This window comes from Taudactylus pleione, unplaced genomic scaffold (assembly GCF_031769625.1).
Source record: "Taudactylus pleione unplaced genomic scaffold, aTauple2 ptg001149l, whole genome shotgun sequence".
Lineage (NCBI taxonomy): Eukaryota > Metazoa > Chordata > Amphibia > Anura > Myobatrachidae > Taudactylus > Taudactylus pleione.
Genome location: NW_028285550.1, coordinates 256,593 through 273,036, shown reverse-complemented (window position 1 = coordinate 273,036; position 16,444 = coordinate 256,593). Strand labels below are relative to the sequence as shown.

At 49.4% G+C, this 16,444-nt stretch overlaps 1 protein-coding gene across 2 annotated transcripts in view; it reads left to right on the top strand.

Moving 5' to 3' along the window:
• The window catches only part of FAM117B (family with sequence similarity 117 member B), a 132,007-nt gene that overhangs the window by 50,433 nt on the left and 65,130 nt on the right, over positions 1 to 16,444 (top strand). The window contains exons 5-6 of one of the 2 annotated variants that reach the window (XM_088462090.1): positions 10,084 to 10,230; positions 10,442 to 10,513. In XM_088462090.1, the coding sequence (XP_088318216.1) occupies positions 10,084 to 10,230; positions 10,442 to 10,513 (219 nt within the window). The remainder of the gene's footprint in view (positions 1 to 10,083; positions 10,231 to 10,441; positions 10,514 to 16,444) is intronic. The other variant, XM_088462091.1, reaches the window with a different exon arrangement.

Here is a 16,444-nt window from a genome sequence, read left to right as displayed (position 1 = left end):
CTGTCATGTACGTACACACATACACTATATACATACACATAAGCCTGTCATGTACGTACACACATACACTATATACATACATATAAAGCCTGTCATGTACGTACACACATACACTATATACATACACATAAAGCCTGTCATGTACGTACACACATACACTATATACATACACATAAAGCCTGTCATGTACGTACACACATACACTATATACATACATATAAAGCCTGTCATGTACGTACACACATACACTATATACATACATATAAAGCCTGTCATGTACGTACACACATACACTATATACATACACATACACTATATATATACACATACACTATATACATACACATACACTATATACATACACATAAGCCTGTCATGTACGTACACACATACACTATATACATACACATAAAGCCTGTCATGTACGTACACACATACACTATATACATACACATACACTATATACATAGACATAAGCCTGTCATGTACGTACACACATACACTATATACATACACATACACTATATACATAGACATAAGCCTGTCATGTACGTACACACATACACTATATACATACACATACACTATATACAGTATCACATACACTATATACATACACATACACTATATACAGTATCACATACACTATATACATACATATAAAGCCTGTCATGTACGTACACACATACACTATATACATAGACATAAGCCTGTCATGTACGTACACACATACACTATATACATAGACATAAGCCTGTCATGTACGTACACACATACACTATATACATACATATAAAGCCTGTCATGTACGTACACACATACACTATATACATAGACCTAAGCCTGTCATGTACGTACACACATACACTATATACATACATATAAAGCCTGTCATGTACGTACACACATACACTATATACATAGACATAAGCCTGTCATGTACGTACACACACCTGGTTCAGAGAACCTGCCAATGGCTGTCCCTACGTTCCGGGTCACGTTGTGTGTGTGGAGCTCAGACCTCTGTCCCTCTGACCATATGTTATAACCAGTAATTGTCCAGCTTAGTAATGAGGATTACTGTTACTAAGAACACAAAGTGGCTTCATCTGCTCTCTAAGCATTTTCCTGTGATGTTTGGAAGCTTTAGCCGCCCCCTATTATATGTCTGAGCTGTGACCGTGTCATTGTAACCCATCCATGCTCGTGTAACCCCCCTGCTGCGTATGTCCTGTATACAGGTATATACTACACCAGGCTCCGTAACCTGCCGGCACGGCCTGCTCATTACACAGTGCTGTAATATAGGCCTAGAATTAAGCTCACACTTATTTTTATGTTACTTAATGAAAACCAGGTCCCCCCCCCCCCCCCCCCCAGCAGCTGACACTTCTGTCCCGGGAACAGTCTATAGAGCAGTCAGTGTTTGGTTAGTTACTGTGCAGCCTATGTATGACTGGGGCTGCTCTATAGAACATGTAAGTAACTCTGCGCTTTTGGTGGTAAAGTGGAATAAAGCAATGTCCCACTTTATTATGTGTGTCTGAGAATATGCTCATACAGAACAGCTAGCAGCATTGCTCTTCCCCCAGACAGCAGCAATGAGCCCCAGGGGAAGCCGTCCTGTCTGCTCTGTATTCAGAGAGCGCTTCTACCCCCTGCTGGGTACCACAGATTTACCCTGCACATAAGCCCCAAATGCAGGTTACCAGCTGCCACTCGCATAAAGCTCAGTCTGCAGCACTGGCACCGCCCTCTAGCTGCCCAACCACCGCTCTCCCGCAGGCTCGTCCCTCACTTCTATTCATTTACTTATAGTGCAAAATACCGTCTCAGTCCTTTTATTTACTGCTTTGTTCTAAAAGCAAAGATGAACTCCTATCACTTAGATCTCTCACCACACACACACACACATATATATATATATATATATATATATATATATATATATATATACACCTGCCTTACAATAACACAAAACACCTTAAGAAACCTGAACAGAATTCTCTATGGGGAGCGGACAGTCTATTGCAGGATTCATATATTGTGTTTGTTGGGACATCCTGAGGAGCCGATAGGAGAGAAGGTCATTGTGATGGGGGGATAGGAGCTGGGGTCTTCTCTCCATACCTTTGGGGCCCATCTCTATTCATACACACTGTGTTATGGAGACTGTAATTAGTGAGAAGAAGGTGTCTTGGAGCCCGTGGTCAGTCTGTATTAGGCCTAACCTGTGGGGATCTGGAACTAGTGGAACCCCCTGGAATGGAGAATAAGAAATCTATTAGACCCCTGGCTGAGGGGATGTCTGATCCATTCCGTTACCGCTGGCTGGGGATGTCCACCTACCATGGGAAGATTCAAGCACCTCGTGGTGAAGGAAAAATGTTTTTTGTGTGTTCCTAAAAAGACAATCCCCAGAGACATACAGATGTGTCCTGCTACGTGTTTCCTCATAACGTGGCATCCTGGCTTCCCTGCCGCGTTGTGGCGTACTGTATTCCACGAAGACTACACGCCATACAGTACGCAGTTTAACCCCTGGGTGGTGAATGCTCCACAGATGAAGACTGCAGTACAGTGCTGAAAACAATACTGCCGCAATGGGTGGCGATGTGTGCGAGGCGGCCAATCACGTTCCGGCAGTGTAAACGGTCACTCCTCCAGGTGCTGGAAACGATCACTTTGTGTCCAGACTATACTGACATTAATGTATATTGTACAATATGGAGACTTCTGATGCATCACCGCAGTGTTAGACACCAAAGCCGCCTTTTTGGAACAGCAGAATTTTGGGGTAGATGTGGAGCAGATATTTGCTGTTGTAAAGGGCTGAGGGTGACAAAAGTCTGAAAACTGTTACGATTTATTCTGAAAAATTGTTATAAATGTAGAATAATGTGCCAGAAAGCCTAAAACACCCGTCTAGTAACGCATAGATCCTGCTTTCCATCAGATTACAGCAGCAACACGACCGGGCATGAACTCCGCCATCTCTCTGAAGTACTGTGTATAGTGTTCCCGCTAGGCTGTTTTAGCGGGGCACCACGCCCTGCCCGATTCTAAAAGGGCCCAGTGTGCCCTGCCCTTTTAGCGGTGCTTAGCTAAAACAACCTGCCCTGATCCTTCTTCACCAACCGCAGGCCATAGTGTTTTCCGAGGGATGGAAAAGTTGCAGTGAACGATCACCGCCAGGTGCATGCGCACGCCATCTATTCACCGAGTAGGGAGAGCTTGGGGGAAACCCAGCACCTCCGCGAGTGAGACGAATTATTGGCAAGTTACAAAGTCACACCCCCTACCTGGTCGGCCACGCCCCCTTTTCGGGAGCACGCCAAAGACACTCGCAGAGGCCCCCTGCTACAGTCTAGAAGGAACACAAGTGTAGATGGTGTACACCAGTGGTGTCAAACTCTGGCCCTTCAGGTTTTGTGGGACTACATATCCCAGCATGCCCTCCACAGTTTTAGCATGCCCTAATAGCAAAACTGTGACACTGCATGCTGGGATGTGTAGTTCCACTGCAGCTGGAGGGCCCGAGTTTGACACCACTGGTGTGCACCAAGCCTCCTGAATAATGGTCCACAATTCCGTAATATTCGCCGGTGGTAGAACCAAACCATTGATGGCACATTAAACTGCGTTCCACGTGTGTCCAGTTGGGTTCAAATCTGGTGAATGAGGGGCCAACACATGGTGCCAAACTCTTGAGGAATGCTCCTCCAGCCATAATCTGGTGGCTTCATTCAGTGGCGCATTGCCCTGAAAGAGCCAGCTCCCATCTGAGCAAATGCATGACATGAATGGGTGCAAATGATCAGCAAGGATGGGTTACGTAGCGTCCGTCGGTCAGTGATGTCTGCAGATGTATCAGGGGTCCTAATACGTGCCAGCTGAAAAGAACCCACACCATAACTGCATCACCGCTAACCTGGATTGTGCCCTGTTGGCATGAGAGGTCCATTGCGTTGTGTGGTTTTCTCCACACATGAAATTGTCCATCTGCCTAAAACAGGTAGAACCTGGACACGTGGGATCAGGCTACACATTTCGTTATCTTGCGTCCGGTGGTATTGGTGGTGCACGCGAGCCCGAACGGTTGTGTCAACGACGGGACCCAAGTGGGCTGTCTGCTCCTTTACCTCATAGAAGAAATGCTGATGTTAGTTGTGGTCGAATGTGACCGTGTGTTTAATGCAGGGTGGCATGTACTGGGAATGGCAGCGGATGTCTGTCTGGCACATGACTGTATAGGACAAGGTTGTATATTGCTCCCCCTTTTTCTCCTTCATCCACTAAGGGACACTGGAGGCTTCATGACAGTGGGGTATGGATGGTGCTAAGGCACTTTACATTTTAGAAGTGTAACTAGCTCCTCCCCCTCTATACCCCCTATAAGCCCAGTCTTAGATTGTGCCCGAGAGGAGCTGGTAGTGTAACCACATTCTCCAACGGGTTTTTAGAGTTTTATAATAGCGCTACTGCGCTGAAGCTGACAAGCTCTGAGGACAGACAGGCAGCATCTGCCCCTTCCTGTCTGCTCCGTTAGAAGCTGCCGAGAGAGACCCACTCGCAACTGCTTGCAATACGCCTGGGGTCTGTTTACAAAAGAGACCACTGTCTCTGGGGGTACTGCATGCCACTGCGTGCAGAGAGGTCCCCTGTTAGTCTGACCGCCGCTGGCAGCCAGGTGGTCTCTAAGTATGCCCTGGCTACCTCGATTAGCGAGGTAGCCAGGTTAAACCGCTTCAAGGCGGTCCTTTTATAGCAGCAGTGGTTCCGGCATACAGTAGCGGCTGTGTGGGGTCTCCCTCCGGAGCCCAGCTCCTTCCTCCCTGCGGCCCCAGCGCTTCTCTGAAGTGTGCTGGCGGCCATTACACGGATGACGCTGTATGATGCTGCGATGAGACTGAGCGCCAGTCCTGTCCTGTAAGTGCACAGTGGGGTGTAGGCTGGTTAGAACAGCATTTAAGAAGACGGTAACTACCTTATTCTCAGTTACTTGTTATAGTGCCTAGCATTTTCTGCACTGCTGGAAGCGCTTTTTGGGGGTAAGTGTGATGCTCCTTTCTCTCCTGCCTCTGCATAGCTCAGTCTTTACCCGTTAACCCTTTCTACTACACGTTACTGTTGTTTGTGTGGGGTTTGTACTGTATGTACCATGGCTGGAAGGGGCTCTAAGGCTTCTCAGAAGGGTGCAGAAAAGCATACACATGGGCAGTCCTCTAGCCCCACATTCTGTGACCAGTGTAATCCACAGCAAGAGTCTCCTCAGACGACAGAACCGCTGGAGGCTTCTCGTAAGGAGAGCAAACTTTCTAGATCCGCTACTATAGAAGAACCGGCTTGGGCGCGGTCTTTAGCTACATCTATGGAAGGGGATTGCAAAAACCATGGTATCTTCCGGTGCTACGTCATCTGGACCCTCACCGCAGGTCTCAAAATAGAGACAGTTTCCCTCAGTTCTCCAGTCGGAGGAAGAGGAAATTACGGCTCTAGAGGAGGGCGAATATACTCAGGATTCGTCTGAGGCGCTCCAGGAAGAACCTGAGCCTGTGTCCCAAGGGATAGAAGGGTTAATTTCTACAATTCGACAGGTATTGCAGATAGAAGATGAGGAAAAGGGGCCTGCACGGACGTCTTTCTTTTAACAAAGCAAAGGCAGGTTACTACTTTTCCAATTTCTTCTGGTTTCAGCTTGAGAACATCCTGATAAAAAATTTTGGATGTCCCGGCAGTTGTTATCTTCCTATCCTTTTCCTGCAGATAGTAGAAAATCTTGCGAGACTCCTCCTACAGTAGATCCTTCGGTCTCTTGTCTATCTAAAAAGACTATTCTACCGGTCCCTGGAGCCGCGGCTTTGAAAGAGACATCGAACAGGAGACTGGAGAATACTCTCAAGTCCATTTACACAGCTGCCGGGGTGACACTGCTTCCTGCGATTGTAAGCTGCTGATCTAACAAAGCTATTGAGGTTTGTGCAAAACGGTTAGATGATGGGATGAGGGACCAGCTCCCGCGGAGGAACTTATTCCTCTAGCAGAACACACAGGGGAAGCTGCAGCCTACCTTGGAGAGGCGTCCAAGGATGTTTGTAATCTCTCCTCCAGAACTTCAGCTCTGGTGGTTTCAGCGCGCAGGGCGCTTTGGCTTAGTCAATGGCAGGCGGACGCGGAAACGAAAAAAGCTGTGGAAACTCTTCACTTCAAGGGAAGTGTCTTATTTGGAGCGGAACTTGATAAGTGGATTTCTCGGGCTACTGGGGGTAAATCCACTTATCTTCCGTCGGCTGCTCTGTCTCCTAGAGGGCCCTACTCACTGCCCTCGTTTCGGTCCTTTTTGTTCCCAGGGTCGTTTCCGTGGTCGCACCAGAGGAGGACCTAATACTTCCTGTGGTTCCAGAGGTTGTAGAGAAAAGACAATATACTGCGCTTAAATACCTCAGTCAGGACATTAATTCAAACAAATGTAAAAAATTATTAGGTTTAATTACCCACACTTATGGTCAGCAATAGTACATACATACCAATAAATACACAACCTAAAGGAATTTATATATCATACTGATAACAACATAGATAGTATTATAAAAAATACAGAGAGTTGGTCAGACTCTATGTATAGGAACCATATCTTACTGTCCCCAATCACAGGTTTCAGTTTCAACCTCCCCCTCGGTTTTTCACAATAGGTTTGCCAGATTACAACGACACGAGTGTCTTATTACAACGGGCGATAGACAAATTTCTGTCCACGAGGGTTTTGGTCCAGGTTCCTAGGCATCAGACCGGACAAGGTTTCTACTTTGTCAGACCTATTCTGAACTTGAATGATCTCAATCCCTACCTGAAGAAGATTTTCAAGTTCAAGATTGAGTCCCTTCAGTCGATTATTTTGGTACTTGAGGAAGGCGAATTCATGGTACCTCCTAGATACCAAGAACACCTACCTTCACATCCCTATCTGGCCGCCTCACCAGGTGTTTCTGAGATTCGCCATTCGGAAATCACATTTCCAGTTTTAGGCTTATCAGCCCCTAGGGTATTCACGAAGGTCATGGCGGTGATGATGGGTCTCCTTCGGAAACCAAGGATTACGATTATACCTTACTTGCATGATCTCCTTCTGAAGGCTCATTCCAGAGAACAATTACTGCAGAATATCGCACTAACTCACAAGCTCCTCACAGGTGGATCCTGAACTGTCCCAAGTCTTATCTGCAACCGACACAGAGTCTCCAGTTTCTAGGAATGATTCTGGACACACTATGTCAGCGGGTTTTCCTTCCCGAAGAAAAGGCAGCCACCATTCAGGAGATGGTGAGGACAATCCTTCGACCGTCTGGTATCTGTGCACGTCTGCAATCGACTCCTGGGAAAGATGGTGGCGACATTCGAGGCCATTCCTTACGGACGTTTCCACTCCAGAACATTTCAGCTCAACCTACTCTCCCAATGGTCAGGATCCCATCTTTTCCTCCACCAACGTGTGAGGTTAAATCCCATAACTCTGATATCCCTTCTCTGGTGGCTGAACTCATCGCACCATTTGGAGGGTAAGCGATTCTGTGTGGGATTGGACTGTCCTCACTACAGATGCGAGTCTGAGAAGGTGGGGGGCAGTGATTCGGGAACACCACTTCCAAGGCGCTGGACCTCCACAGGAACGAATCTGCCGATTAAACATCCTGGAATTACGGGCAGTGTTCTACACTCTTCAACCAGCACATCACCTGTTGCGGGGCCAAGCAGTCAGTCCAGTCAGACAACGCCATGGCAGTTGCGTACATAAAGAGACAGTGTGGCACCCGAAGTCAGGCGGCAATGAAGGAAGTAAGCCGCATCCTACTCTGGGCAGAAAAAGTTTGCGGTGGCGATTTCAGCAATTTTTATTCCAGGCGTTGCATATTGTGAGGCAGACTACCTCAGCCGGCAGGAGGTGCATCCAGGGGAATAGGTGTTAGACTTAAGGCGGTTACATTTGATGACGTGGCTGTTGAACGGGCCATATTACGACGAAGAGGAAAGCCATCCAGGGTAATCCCTACTATGCTTCGAGCCCGATAAGAAGTTACTTCGAAACATTACCACCATATTTGGAAGGCTTATGTTTCATGGTGTGAAAGACGAGAGTTGCCTCCTATAGTTTTTAGTCTAGCCAGACTCCTGCTTTTTTTTTGCAAGTAGGCTTCTCGGCCAGACTACGTCTGGGCTGCCTGAAAGTTAAAATTTCGGCACTGTCAGTATTTTTCCAGAAAAAGAAGAAGCTGGCCTTAATTCCAGATCTTCAGACCTCTCTGCAAGGAGTTATCCGGTTACAACCACCCTTTGTGCCTCCGACGGCCCCATGGGATCTGGATCTGGTCCTTTCATTCTTACAATCTCCTCTGTTTGAGCCTTTGGAGACTTTGGAGTTTAAATACCTTTCATAGAAGGTGGTACTTCTTCTACTCGTTCTGGCCTCAGCCAGATGGGTGTTGAAGCTTGGGGCCCTGTCCTGTCGTCCTCCATACTTGGTATTTCACTCGGATAGGGCGGAACTCCGTACGAGAATGGAATTCCTTCTCAAACTGGTTTCGGCTTTCCACATCAATCAATTTATTGTGGTACCGGTTCTTCCACAGGATTCACCAATTTCAATATCCTTGGACGTCGTTGGAGCACTTCAGATCTATGTGGAACGGACTGCAGATATACGTAAGACAGACGCTTTGTTTGTCTTATATGACGCTGCTCGTCCTGGTTGGCCAGCCTCCATAACAGATGCCTGCCCGCTGGATTCATCTGACCATCAGTCAGGCATATGTGGCCTCCTCCGAAGGAGCCTCCTTTTTCTATTACTGCGCATTGCACTTGCTCAGTGGGTTCCTCATGGGCGGCTGCTCGCGAGATTTCCATGGAGTTGCTTTGCCGGGTAGCCACTTGGTCGGCCTGGCATACCTTTCTCCTTTTTTACAGATTTGACACCTTTTGCGGCCTCTGCAGTGCAGTATGGCGTGCTGTTTTGCAGGGTTCTCAGCGCTCTCCCGTCCGTAATGGGAGCTCTGGGACGTCCCCACTGTCATGAAGCCTCCAGTGTCCCCTAGTGGATGAAGGAGAAAACTGGATTTTGGTACTTACCGATAAATCCCTTTCTCCGATTCCATAGGGGAGACTGGATGCCCACCCTGTGCTGTTCCTTCCTGCCAGGGTTATAGTCATTATAAGTTATGACTGGTTTGGTGTTTTTCTTGTGTACTGTTTCAAACTTTCTATACGTTCCGTGTTGTGTACTAGTTTCACCTCCTCCTCCTCTTACGTTTGTTTCTCCTAGCTCCCCTCGGGTACAGTTTCCCAAGACTGGGCTTGTAGGGGGGGTATAGAGGGGGAGGAGCTAGTCACACTTCTAAAATTTAAAGTGCCAGCTCCCACTTAGCACCGTCTATACCCCACTGTCTTGAAGCCTCCAGTGTCCCCTATGGAATCGGAGAAAGGGATTTATCGGTAAATACCAAAATCCTGTTATTTCCAGAATATATTTCTAATTAAGTATTGTCTAATAGAAGCCCTGAAGTGCGTGCGCGATGGAATCAGGCAATGATTACGATTTCTGCGTGTATGTGTAGATGGATGGATGGATGTAGCCTGGACATGTTGGAAGGAGCTGTTACAGCATAAAGTGGTACCTTTTTTTTTAATCCATTGTGAATGTATTTAGTTGAATGTTGATAAAAAAATAAAAAATAAAAAAATCCTCGTGCTTACCTGGCTAAAGGCGGAAAATGAATCTATTTGTTAGTATTTATACTTTGCATCATTTAGGCTTCTGGTCGTTCCCTTGCAGCAACATACTCCATAGCGTAACATCTGCGCCCATGCTCCATAGCGTAACATCTGCGCCCATAGCGTAACATCTGCGCCCATGCTCCATAGCGTAACATCTGCGCCCATGCTCCATAGCGTAACATCTGCGCCCATGCTCCATAGCGTAACATCTGCGCCCATGCTCCACAGCGTAACATCTGCGTCGGAGCATAGTATGAAGTGACTCTCTCTCTCTCATTTGTTTTAAAATATAATTTAAGGCTAACTTAATTTCCACAGGCATCCATGTCCAAGAATGTACTGACGCCAATGACTATACCCATCACCAAGTCCTCGGGGTCTCGCTTCCGGAACAGTGTGGAGGGGCTGAACCAGGAGATTGAGATCATCATTAAGGAGACTGGGGAGAAGGAAGAGCAGCTGCTGGTAAGTGATCACTGGAGCCGTATCCCACTTACTGGTTCTTGATGGTAATTTATGTCTTACCATTGAGAAGGCTCTATTCACTTTTCTCCGCTGCACATGGAATCAAGAAGCATTTTTATTTTAAGATTTCACCCTCCATATTATGGGTTTATTAAGGAGGGCGGGTTGCTCCAATATTCATCTTGAAGCATATATCCTTGTGGTTTCCCAGCATGGTGACTGGTCAGGCCTTCCTGATGTCAATGGGAACATTACAATGAGTTTCCTGCATCTGCTTCCAGAGGTGAGTTCTTGCTGTGTGTGCTCTTTTATTATTCATATTAATCTGAAATGTCTGTTGTATATGTGTCAGCTTGGAGGACAAAGTGCTGTTTAATATGAAATGTTTTTAATTCCTGCATTTCTAGCTTCAAACCTTAAATTAGTAGATTTGGGCTCTAGTATCATTAAGTAATTTCATATAATGTGTGTGTGCACGCTACATAAACCTTTTATATAGTGTATATAATCCTTAATATGATCTGCCCTATATGTTTAAGGAGAAATCTGTCGCCTCCATCACCATGTTTTGTGCCCTGTTGTAGCTGCGCTGTGTGTTCCCGCGCTGTGACTGTGCTGGAGCTATAGACGTGATGACGGAAATACGGTTACCCTGTAACGTCGCCCTGTTGTACCTGCGCTGTGTGTTCCCGCGCTGTGACTGTGCTGGAGCCATAGACGTGATGACGGGAATACGGTTACCCTGTAACGTCGCCCTGTTGTAGCTGCGCTGTGTGTTCCCGCGCTGTGACTGTGCTGGAGCCATAGACGTGATGACGGAAATACGGTTACCCTGTAACGTCGCCCTGTTGTAGCTGCGCTGTGTGTTCCCGCGCTGTGACTGTGCTGGAGCCATAGACGTGATGACGGGAATACGGTTACCCTGTAACGTCGCCCTGTTGTAGCTGCGCTGTGTGTTCCCGCGCTGTGACTGTGCTGGACCTATAGACGTGATGAGAGGAATACGGTTACCCTGTAACATCGCCCTGTTGTAGCTGCGCTGTGTGTTCCCGCGCTGTGTGTTCCCGCGCTGTGACTGTGCTGGAGCCATAGACGTGATGAGGGGAATACGTTACCCTGTAACATCGCCCTGTTGTAGCTGCGCTGTGTGTTCCCGCGCTGTGACTGTGCTGGAGCCATAGACGTGATGATGGGAATACGGTCACCCTGTAACGTCGCCCTGTTGTAGCTGCGCTGTGTGTTCCCGCGCTGTGACTGTGCTGGAGCCATAGACGTGATGACGGGAATACGGTTACCCTGTAACGTCGCCCTGTTGTAGCTGCGCTGTGTGTTCCCGCGCTGTGACTGTGCTGGAGCCATAGACGTGATGACGGGAATACGGTTACCCTGTAACGTCGCCCTGTTGTAGCTGCGCTGTGTGTTCCCGCGCTGTGACTGTGCTGGGGCCATAGACGTGATGACGGGAATACGGTTACCCTGTAACGTCGCCCTGTTGTAGCTGCGCTGTGTGTTCCCGCGCTGTGACTGTGCTGGGGCCATAGACGTGATGACGGGAATACGTTTCCCTGTAACAGCTTTAGGACTTGTATTGATAACATAATTGTCTGACATGTCTTAGTGTGACCCATTTGCTCACATGTTGCATATTCCATGTTCCATGTGTGGAGCATGTTACATGTCAATCAGTGTAAGCTGTATTTATACGAATGTTCAGGGTAACCTGCAAAATTTTGTGACTGATTAAATGGTTGCCACTATGAAAATACAGGCACGTATGCTGGAATGACGCAGGGTATTACCTAATTGCCCAAGTAATGTTCACCGGCACTAGGTTAGATGAAGCCCCATAGCAATCTATCAGATGATTGCAGAGAAGTACACACGTGCCATGTTTGCGATATACCAGCATTATAAACTACAGCAGGTCGGAGGGTTCCTGACGGGCTCATGAGTTAAAGGATATTAATGATTTATAGCCTGCTAGCCTATGTCTGTATTAACCTAAAATGGCAAAAATATGTTGTCACATTTGTTACTAATGTCAGGCTGTGGCCGAGTCCCCAGTCCCGTTGCCGGCTCCCAACCCCCCCTCCCCCCCACCCCACCAAGAAGGGGTTTACTCCTGTGGTGTGGCGCCATACTTGAACTGATATAGACGTCGTGGGCCCATAGTAAATGTATATGCCGCAGACCTGCTCCTGCGGCAATGATGTGTGTTAACCCCTGGTGCGCTTTACTGTGGTGACTATAGCACCGCAGCCCTGGACCATCTCCGGCGGCTGCAGCAACGGAGGATGTTAACCCCTGGTGCGCTGCACCAGGGGACGGGGAACAATGTGGAAGGAGCCGCTGGGTGCTCCTTGCGGGACAATTGTATGTTTAGGCATGTTGAACCCCCGAGCGCTGCATAGGGGGGGACCAGGGAGAAGGTGCCACTGCTGTCGGGACTTGGTCCCAGGCTGCAGCGTGGTGAGCGGTAAGCTGACCGCTGGGGACTAGGAGCAAAGCTCTTAGCACTACAGCTTCCTGCTGCCCTGAGACGCCGAGTGCCGCACACAGGGGGACCGAGCTGCATGCAGGGCAGTGTGCCGGGACGCTGGAGACCGTTGAGCTAAGCTGAGGCACTACGTTGCGCAGGGATCTGGTGCCACTACTTGGGACGCACTGGTTGACCTTATGTGCCGCCCAGCTAGCTGAAAAGTATGTGCAATTCGGCCACAAGGGCAAAAGCGCCCGAACAGCAGCCAACCCCAAAAGACTGTACAACCAGGCGAACAACACTCTTCTAGTCATCACCCCCCAAAAGCAAGCATCCTCCAACCCGGGTGCTCTTGGCCAGCAACCGCCTCGTCCTGTCCCTGCAAATCATCAGAGACCACCGGGGCCCCGACTGGACAAGAAGTGCTACAGCTGTGGGAAAATCGGACTTCTGAAGATGAACTGTCCCACACCCCAAGCACCCCAGACTTGTGTCCCAGATCAGAGTGCTGGAGCCCGGCTTGCTTGTCTGACCCGGGGAGGTGAGACCAAAGAGACTGTTCCTACTCCAGTCAGTCCAATGAAGTGTGGTGAGAATCAGGTCACCTGCATGGCCAAGGGGCCACCCCAAAATTTGTGGCAGCACCTGCAGATGGTCCAAGTGGGGCCCGAGCAGGGACAAGGATTAGGAGACTCTTGGGCCTCAGTCACTGTCGTGAGCCCCCAACTTATCGATCCTACCGCAGTACTGCCAGGTCGCACTGCCAAAGTGACCGTGGCAGGCGGAATGGAGCGAGAGGTACCTGTGGCGAGAGTCTACCTGGACTGGGGAGCTGGCCCGGAGTTGAGGGATGTTGCCACCATGGATGGCCTTCCAACCAATGTGGTCCTGGGGAATGACCTTGGTGGTGGAATCGTTACCACGTTTGCTGACGCCATCGCCCGGAGTCAAGTTTCCAGATCACTGTCTACAACATTTGCACCAGAGCAACCCAGCCCACAGGAAAAGACAACAGCGGCTAGACAACTGCCAGCGCAGCCTACCACAGCATTAACCAGCCCAGAGGTAAAGATTACAGCGGCTAGATCAGCACATCTACCCAGCATGCCTTTTGCCTCTGGTATGCCTACGTCCCCTAGCAACGCAGAGGATGTTGGTTCCAGCTTGTTGGATCCTGTGAGGGTGCCCAGTGATGCTCCTGTCCCTAGTGGTTTGCCAACTGTGGCGGTTAGTATGAGTGACCACACTGACTTCCCTTTGACTGACCTCAACTAGACTGACCCTAGTGATCCCAACCCATATCCCCCTGTAGACTGTCCCTACTTAGAAGGAAGTGAGTGCCCCAGACAGAAGTTCAGGGAAGCTCAGCTTGCTGACCCATCACTGGAAGGCATATCGTGCCAAGCTGGCAGCGGCCTTTCAGGGATAGCAGCAGTGAGTGTGACCTGGCGGGGAGGGTAAAGATACAGAGTAGCCTGGAAGGTAGAAGAGGTTAGGTCAGAGGGGGAACATGTCCAGCTGGTGCCCCCCAGGGAGCTTTTCTGCGCAACTGCTGTCAGTTACCAATTTGTTGGCAGCTTGGGCACTCCAGTGTTTGTATTTCCTCCAGGTCTCTGCCCATAGTAGAGCCCTTACAGCAAGTTGCTGTGGGTATAGCAGATTCCTTGCTTGTGCCCAGTAGATCGGGGAAGACACAAGGTGGTAAGAGAAGGCCTGGGTGACAGGATAGGTTCCCCTAGTCATAGATCATTGGAGGGCAGGATTGACAAGACAGATGCCAGGTAGAAGTGACGGAGGTGCAGCGTCTGGGGTATAGTGTGGGGGGAGACGGGTAGGCCCAGACCAGTGGAGGTAGAGGCAACCAGAGACTGTCCCCGTCCCACAAGCCCCAGGCAGGTGTGGACCTTAGAAACTGTAAGGCCCTACGGACGACTTTAGTACTGTAGTGACACCACTTACAGATTGGACTAGGGAGGGACTTCCCAAGTCAGTGGACTGGATACCCGCTGGTGAGTTGGCATTCCAGTCTTTGAAGGAGGCTCTGATACCGGCTCCAGTACAGATGGCGCAATTTCAGGACCAGGACATTGTGGTACGAACTAATGCGGCATTGCACAGACTGGGAGCAGTACGGAGCCAGGAGGAGCCATATGGGCAGGAGCACCCTGCGGCCTGTTTGAGCAGGATACTGCTATGGTGAGAGGTGGGGTATGCCACAATTGGAACACAGTGGTTGGCAATTGTTTAGGCATTGGACCAACTTCATCACGATGTGTGCAACTGGCCCCCCACAGTGGTAACTGACCACCACCCTTTTCAGTGGCTGCAAACTACCTTGTGGGAAACTGATAGACTGTTGTGGTGGAGCCTTGGACTTCAGTGTGACTATTTGGACATTGTGGACCGACAAAGGAAGGCCCACTGCAATATGGATGATCTGTCTAGGCCAGAGCCAAAGCCCCCCAAGCTGGTTTTATTCATAGACATGTGAAAGGACGAATGGAATTGAAATCAACATTATATTTACCTTTTCTACTTCAGGGTCCATAGGGGGTCCACAGGGTTGACCATGGGGTATAGCTGGATCTGGATCCACGGGCACCACGCAGTTAAAGCTTTGCTGCTCCCAGGATGCACTTGGGTCCGTCCTCCTCTATACCCCGCCCCGGCCACAGGCACCTCAGTTTTAGTTGGTGCCCGGCCGGAGTCGGGTCACCCTGTCGCAGTGGGGCTGCAGGAGCAGCCCCTAAGCTTTATTTTAAAAGAGAAATTTTTTATTTTTTTCTACTTTTTTTACACTGTTAGAGCGGCAGCATCAGACTGTCCTTTAGGACGTCCACGCTGCCGCTCCTTCTCCCCGCTGGCGCCGCGACGCCAGTACAGCTCTGGGGATCGCGGCGGGACCCCAGAGCCTGTACTAGCCGGGCTCTGGGGACTCCCTTGACTGCTGCCGGACGCGACGGGGATCAGGTAAGCCGCGGGTCGCCGCGTGCGGCGGGCCGCGGATACTTCAATGCAGTCAGGAGCCTCCGGTCTCTGGGGACAGACCGGAGGCGCTAGCGGCGGCGGCTGGCTCCACCTCAATTGAGGAATACCCCGCGTGTACGCTAGACCACCAGGGTATCAGGCTGGTAGCGGGACCGGCAACCCGGGGGTTAATTGCTAGCCAGGGGAGGCAGCCTTCCCTGTCTAGTGGCTCCTCCCCTCAGCTCAGCGCGCCTTTCAACTAGGAGTCTGGCGTCACTGAGCTGCTCTTATCTCTCGGCCACTCCTCCTCTGAGGTCTCCGGCGGCCATCTTTACTGGCACATCGCAGACTCCCAGGCGGTATCAAGTGGACCGGTCCCCCTGTGTACCTCTCCCCTGCAAAAGGACAGTGTACACAGCGCTATAGCCCTCCCAGACACTGAATCTGGGCGGTTGATTGTAGCGGAAGGTGCAGTGAGTATAACTTTTCTGCATTGTATGTGACTATTGCTAGTGCTGCCTGTCTGTGACTTATTCTCCTTACTGTCAGCTTATAACTATCCCTTTCCTTCTCCTACGGCCCGGCAGGTGTGTGGGGGAAGGGCGTTTTTCTGAGACCCTCACTTATATAAAACACGTATTTGTGGGGTCAGTCACATACTGTTGTGTGCTACACAGTACCATATCTGGGCTGTTGTGTCGCATACTGGTGAGTGCGCGGGTGTTAAAACCGTAATTCCTCTGGTGATACCTATTTCTTGTGATTTAC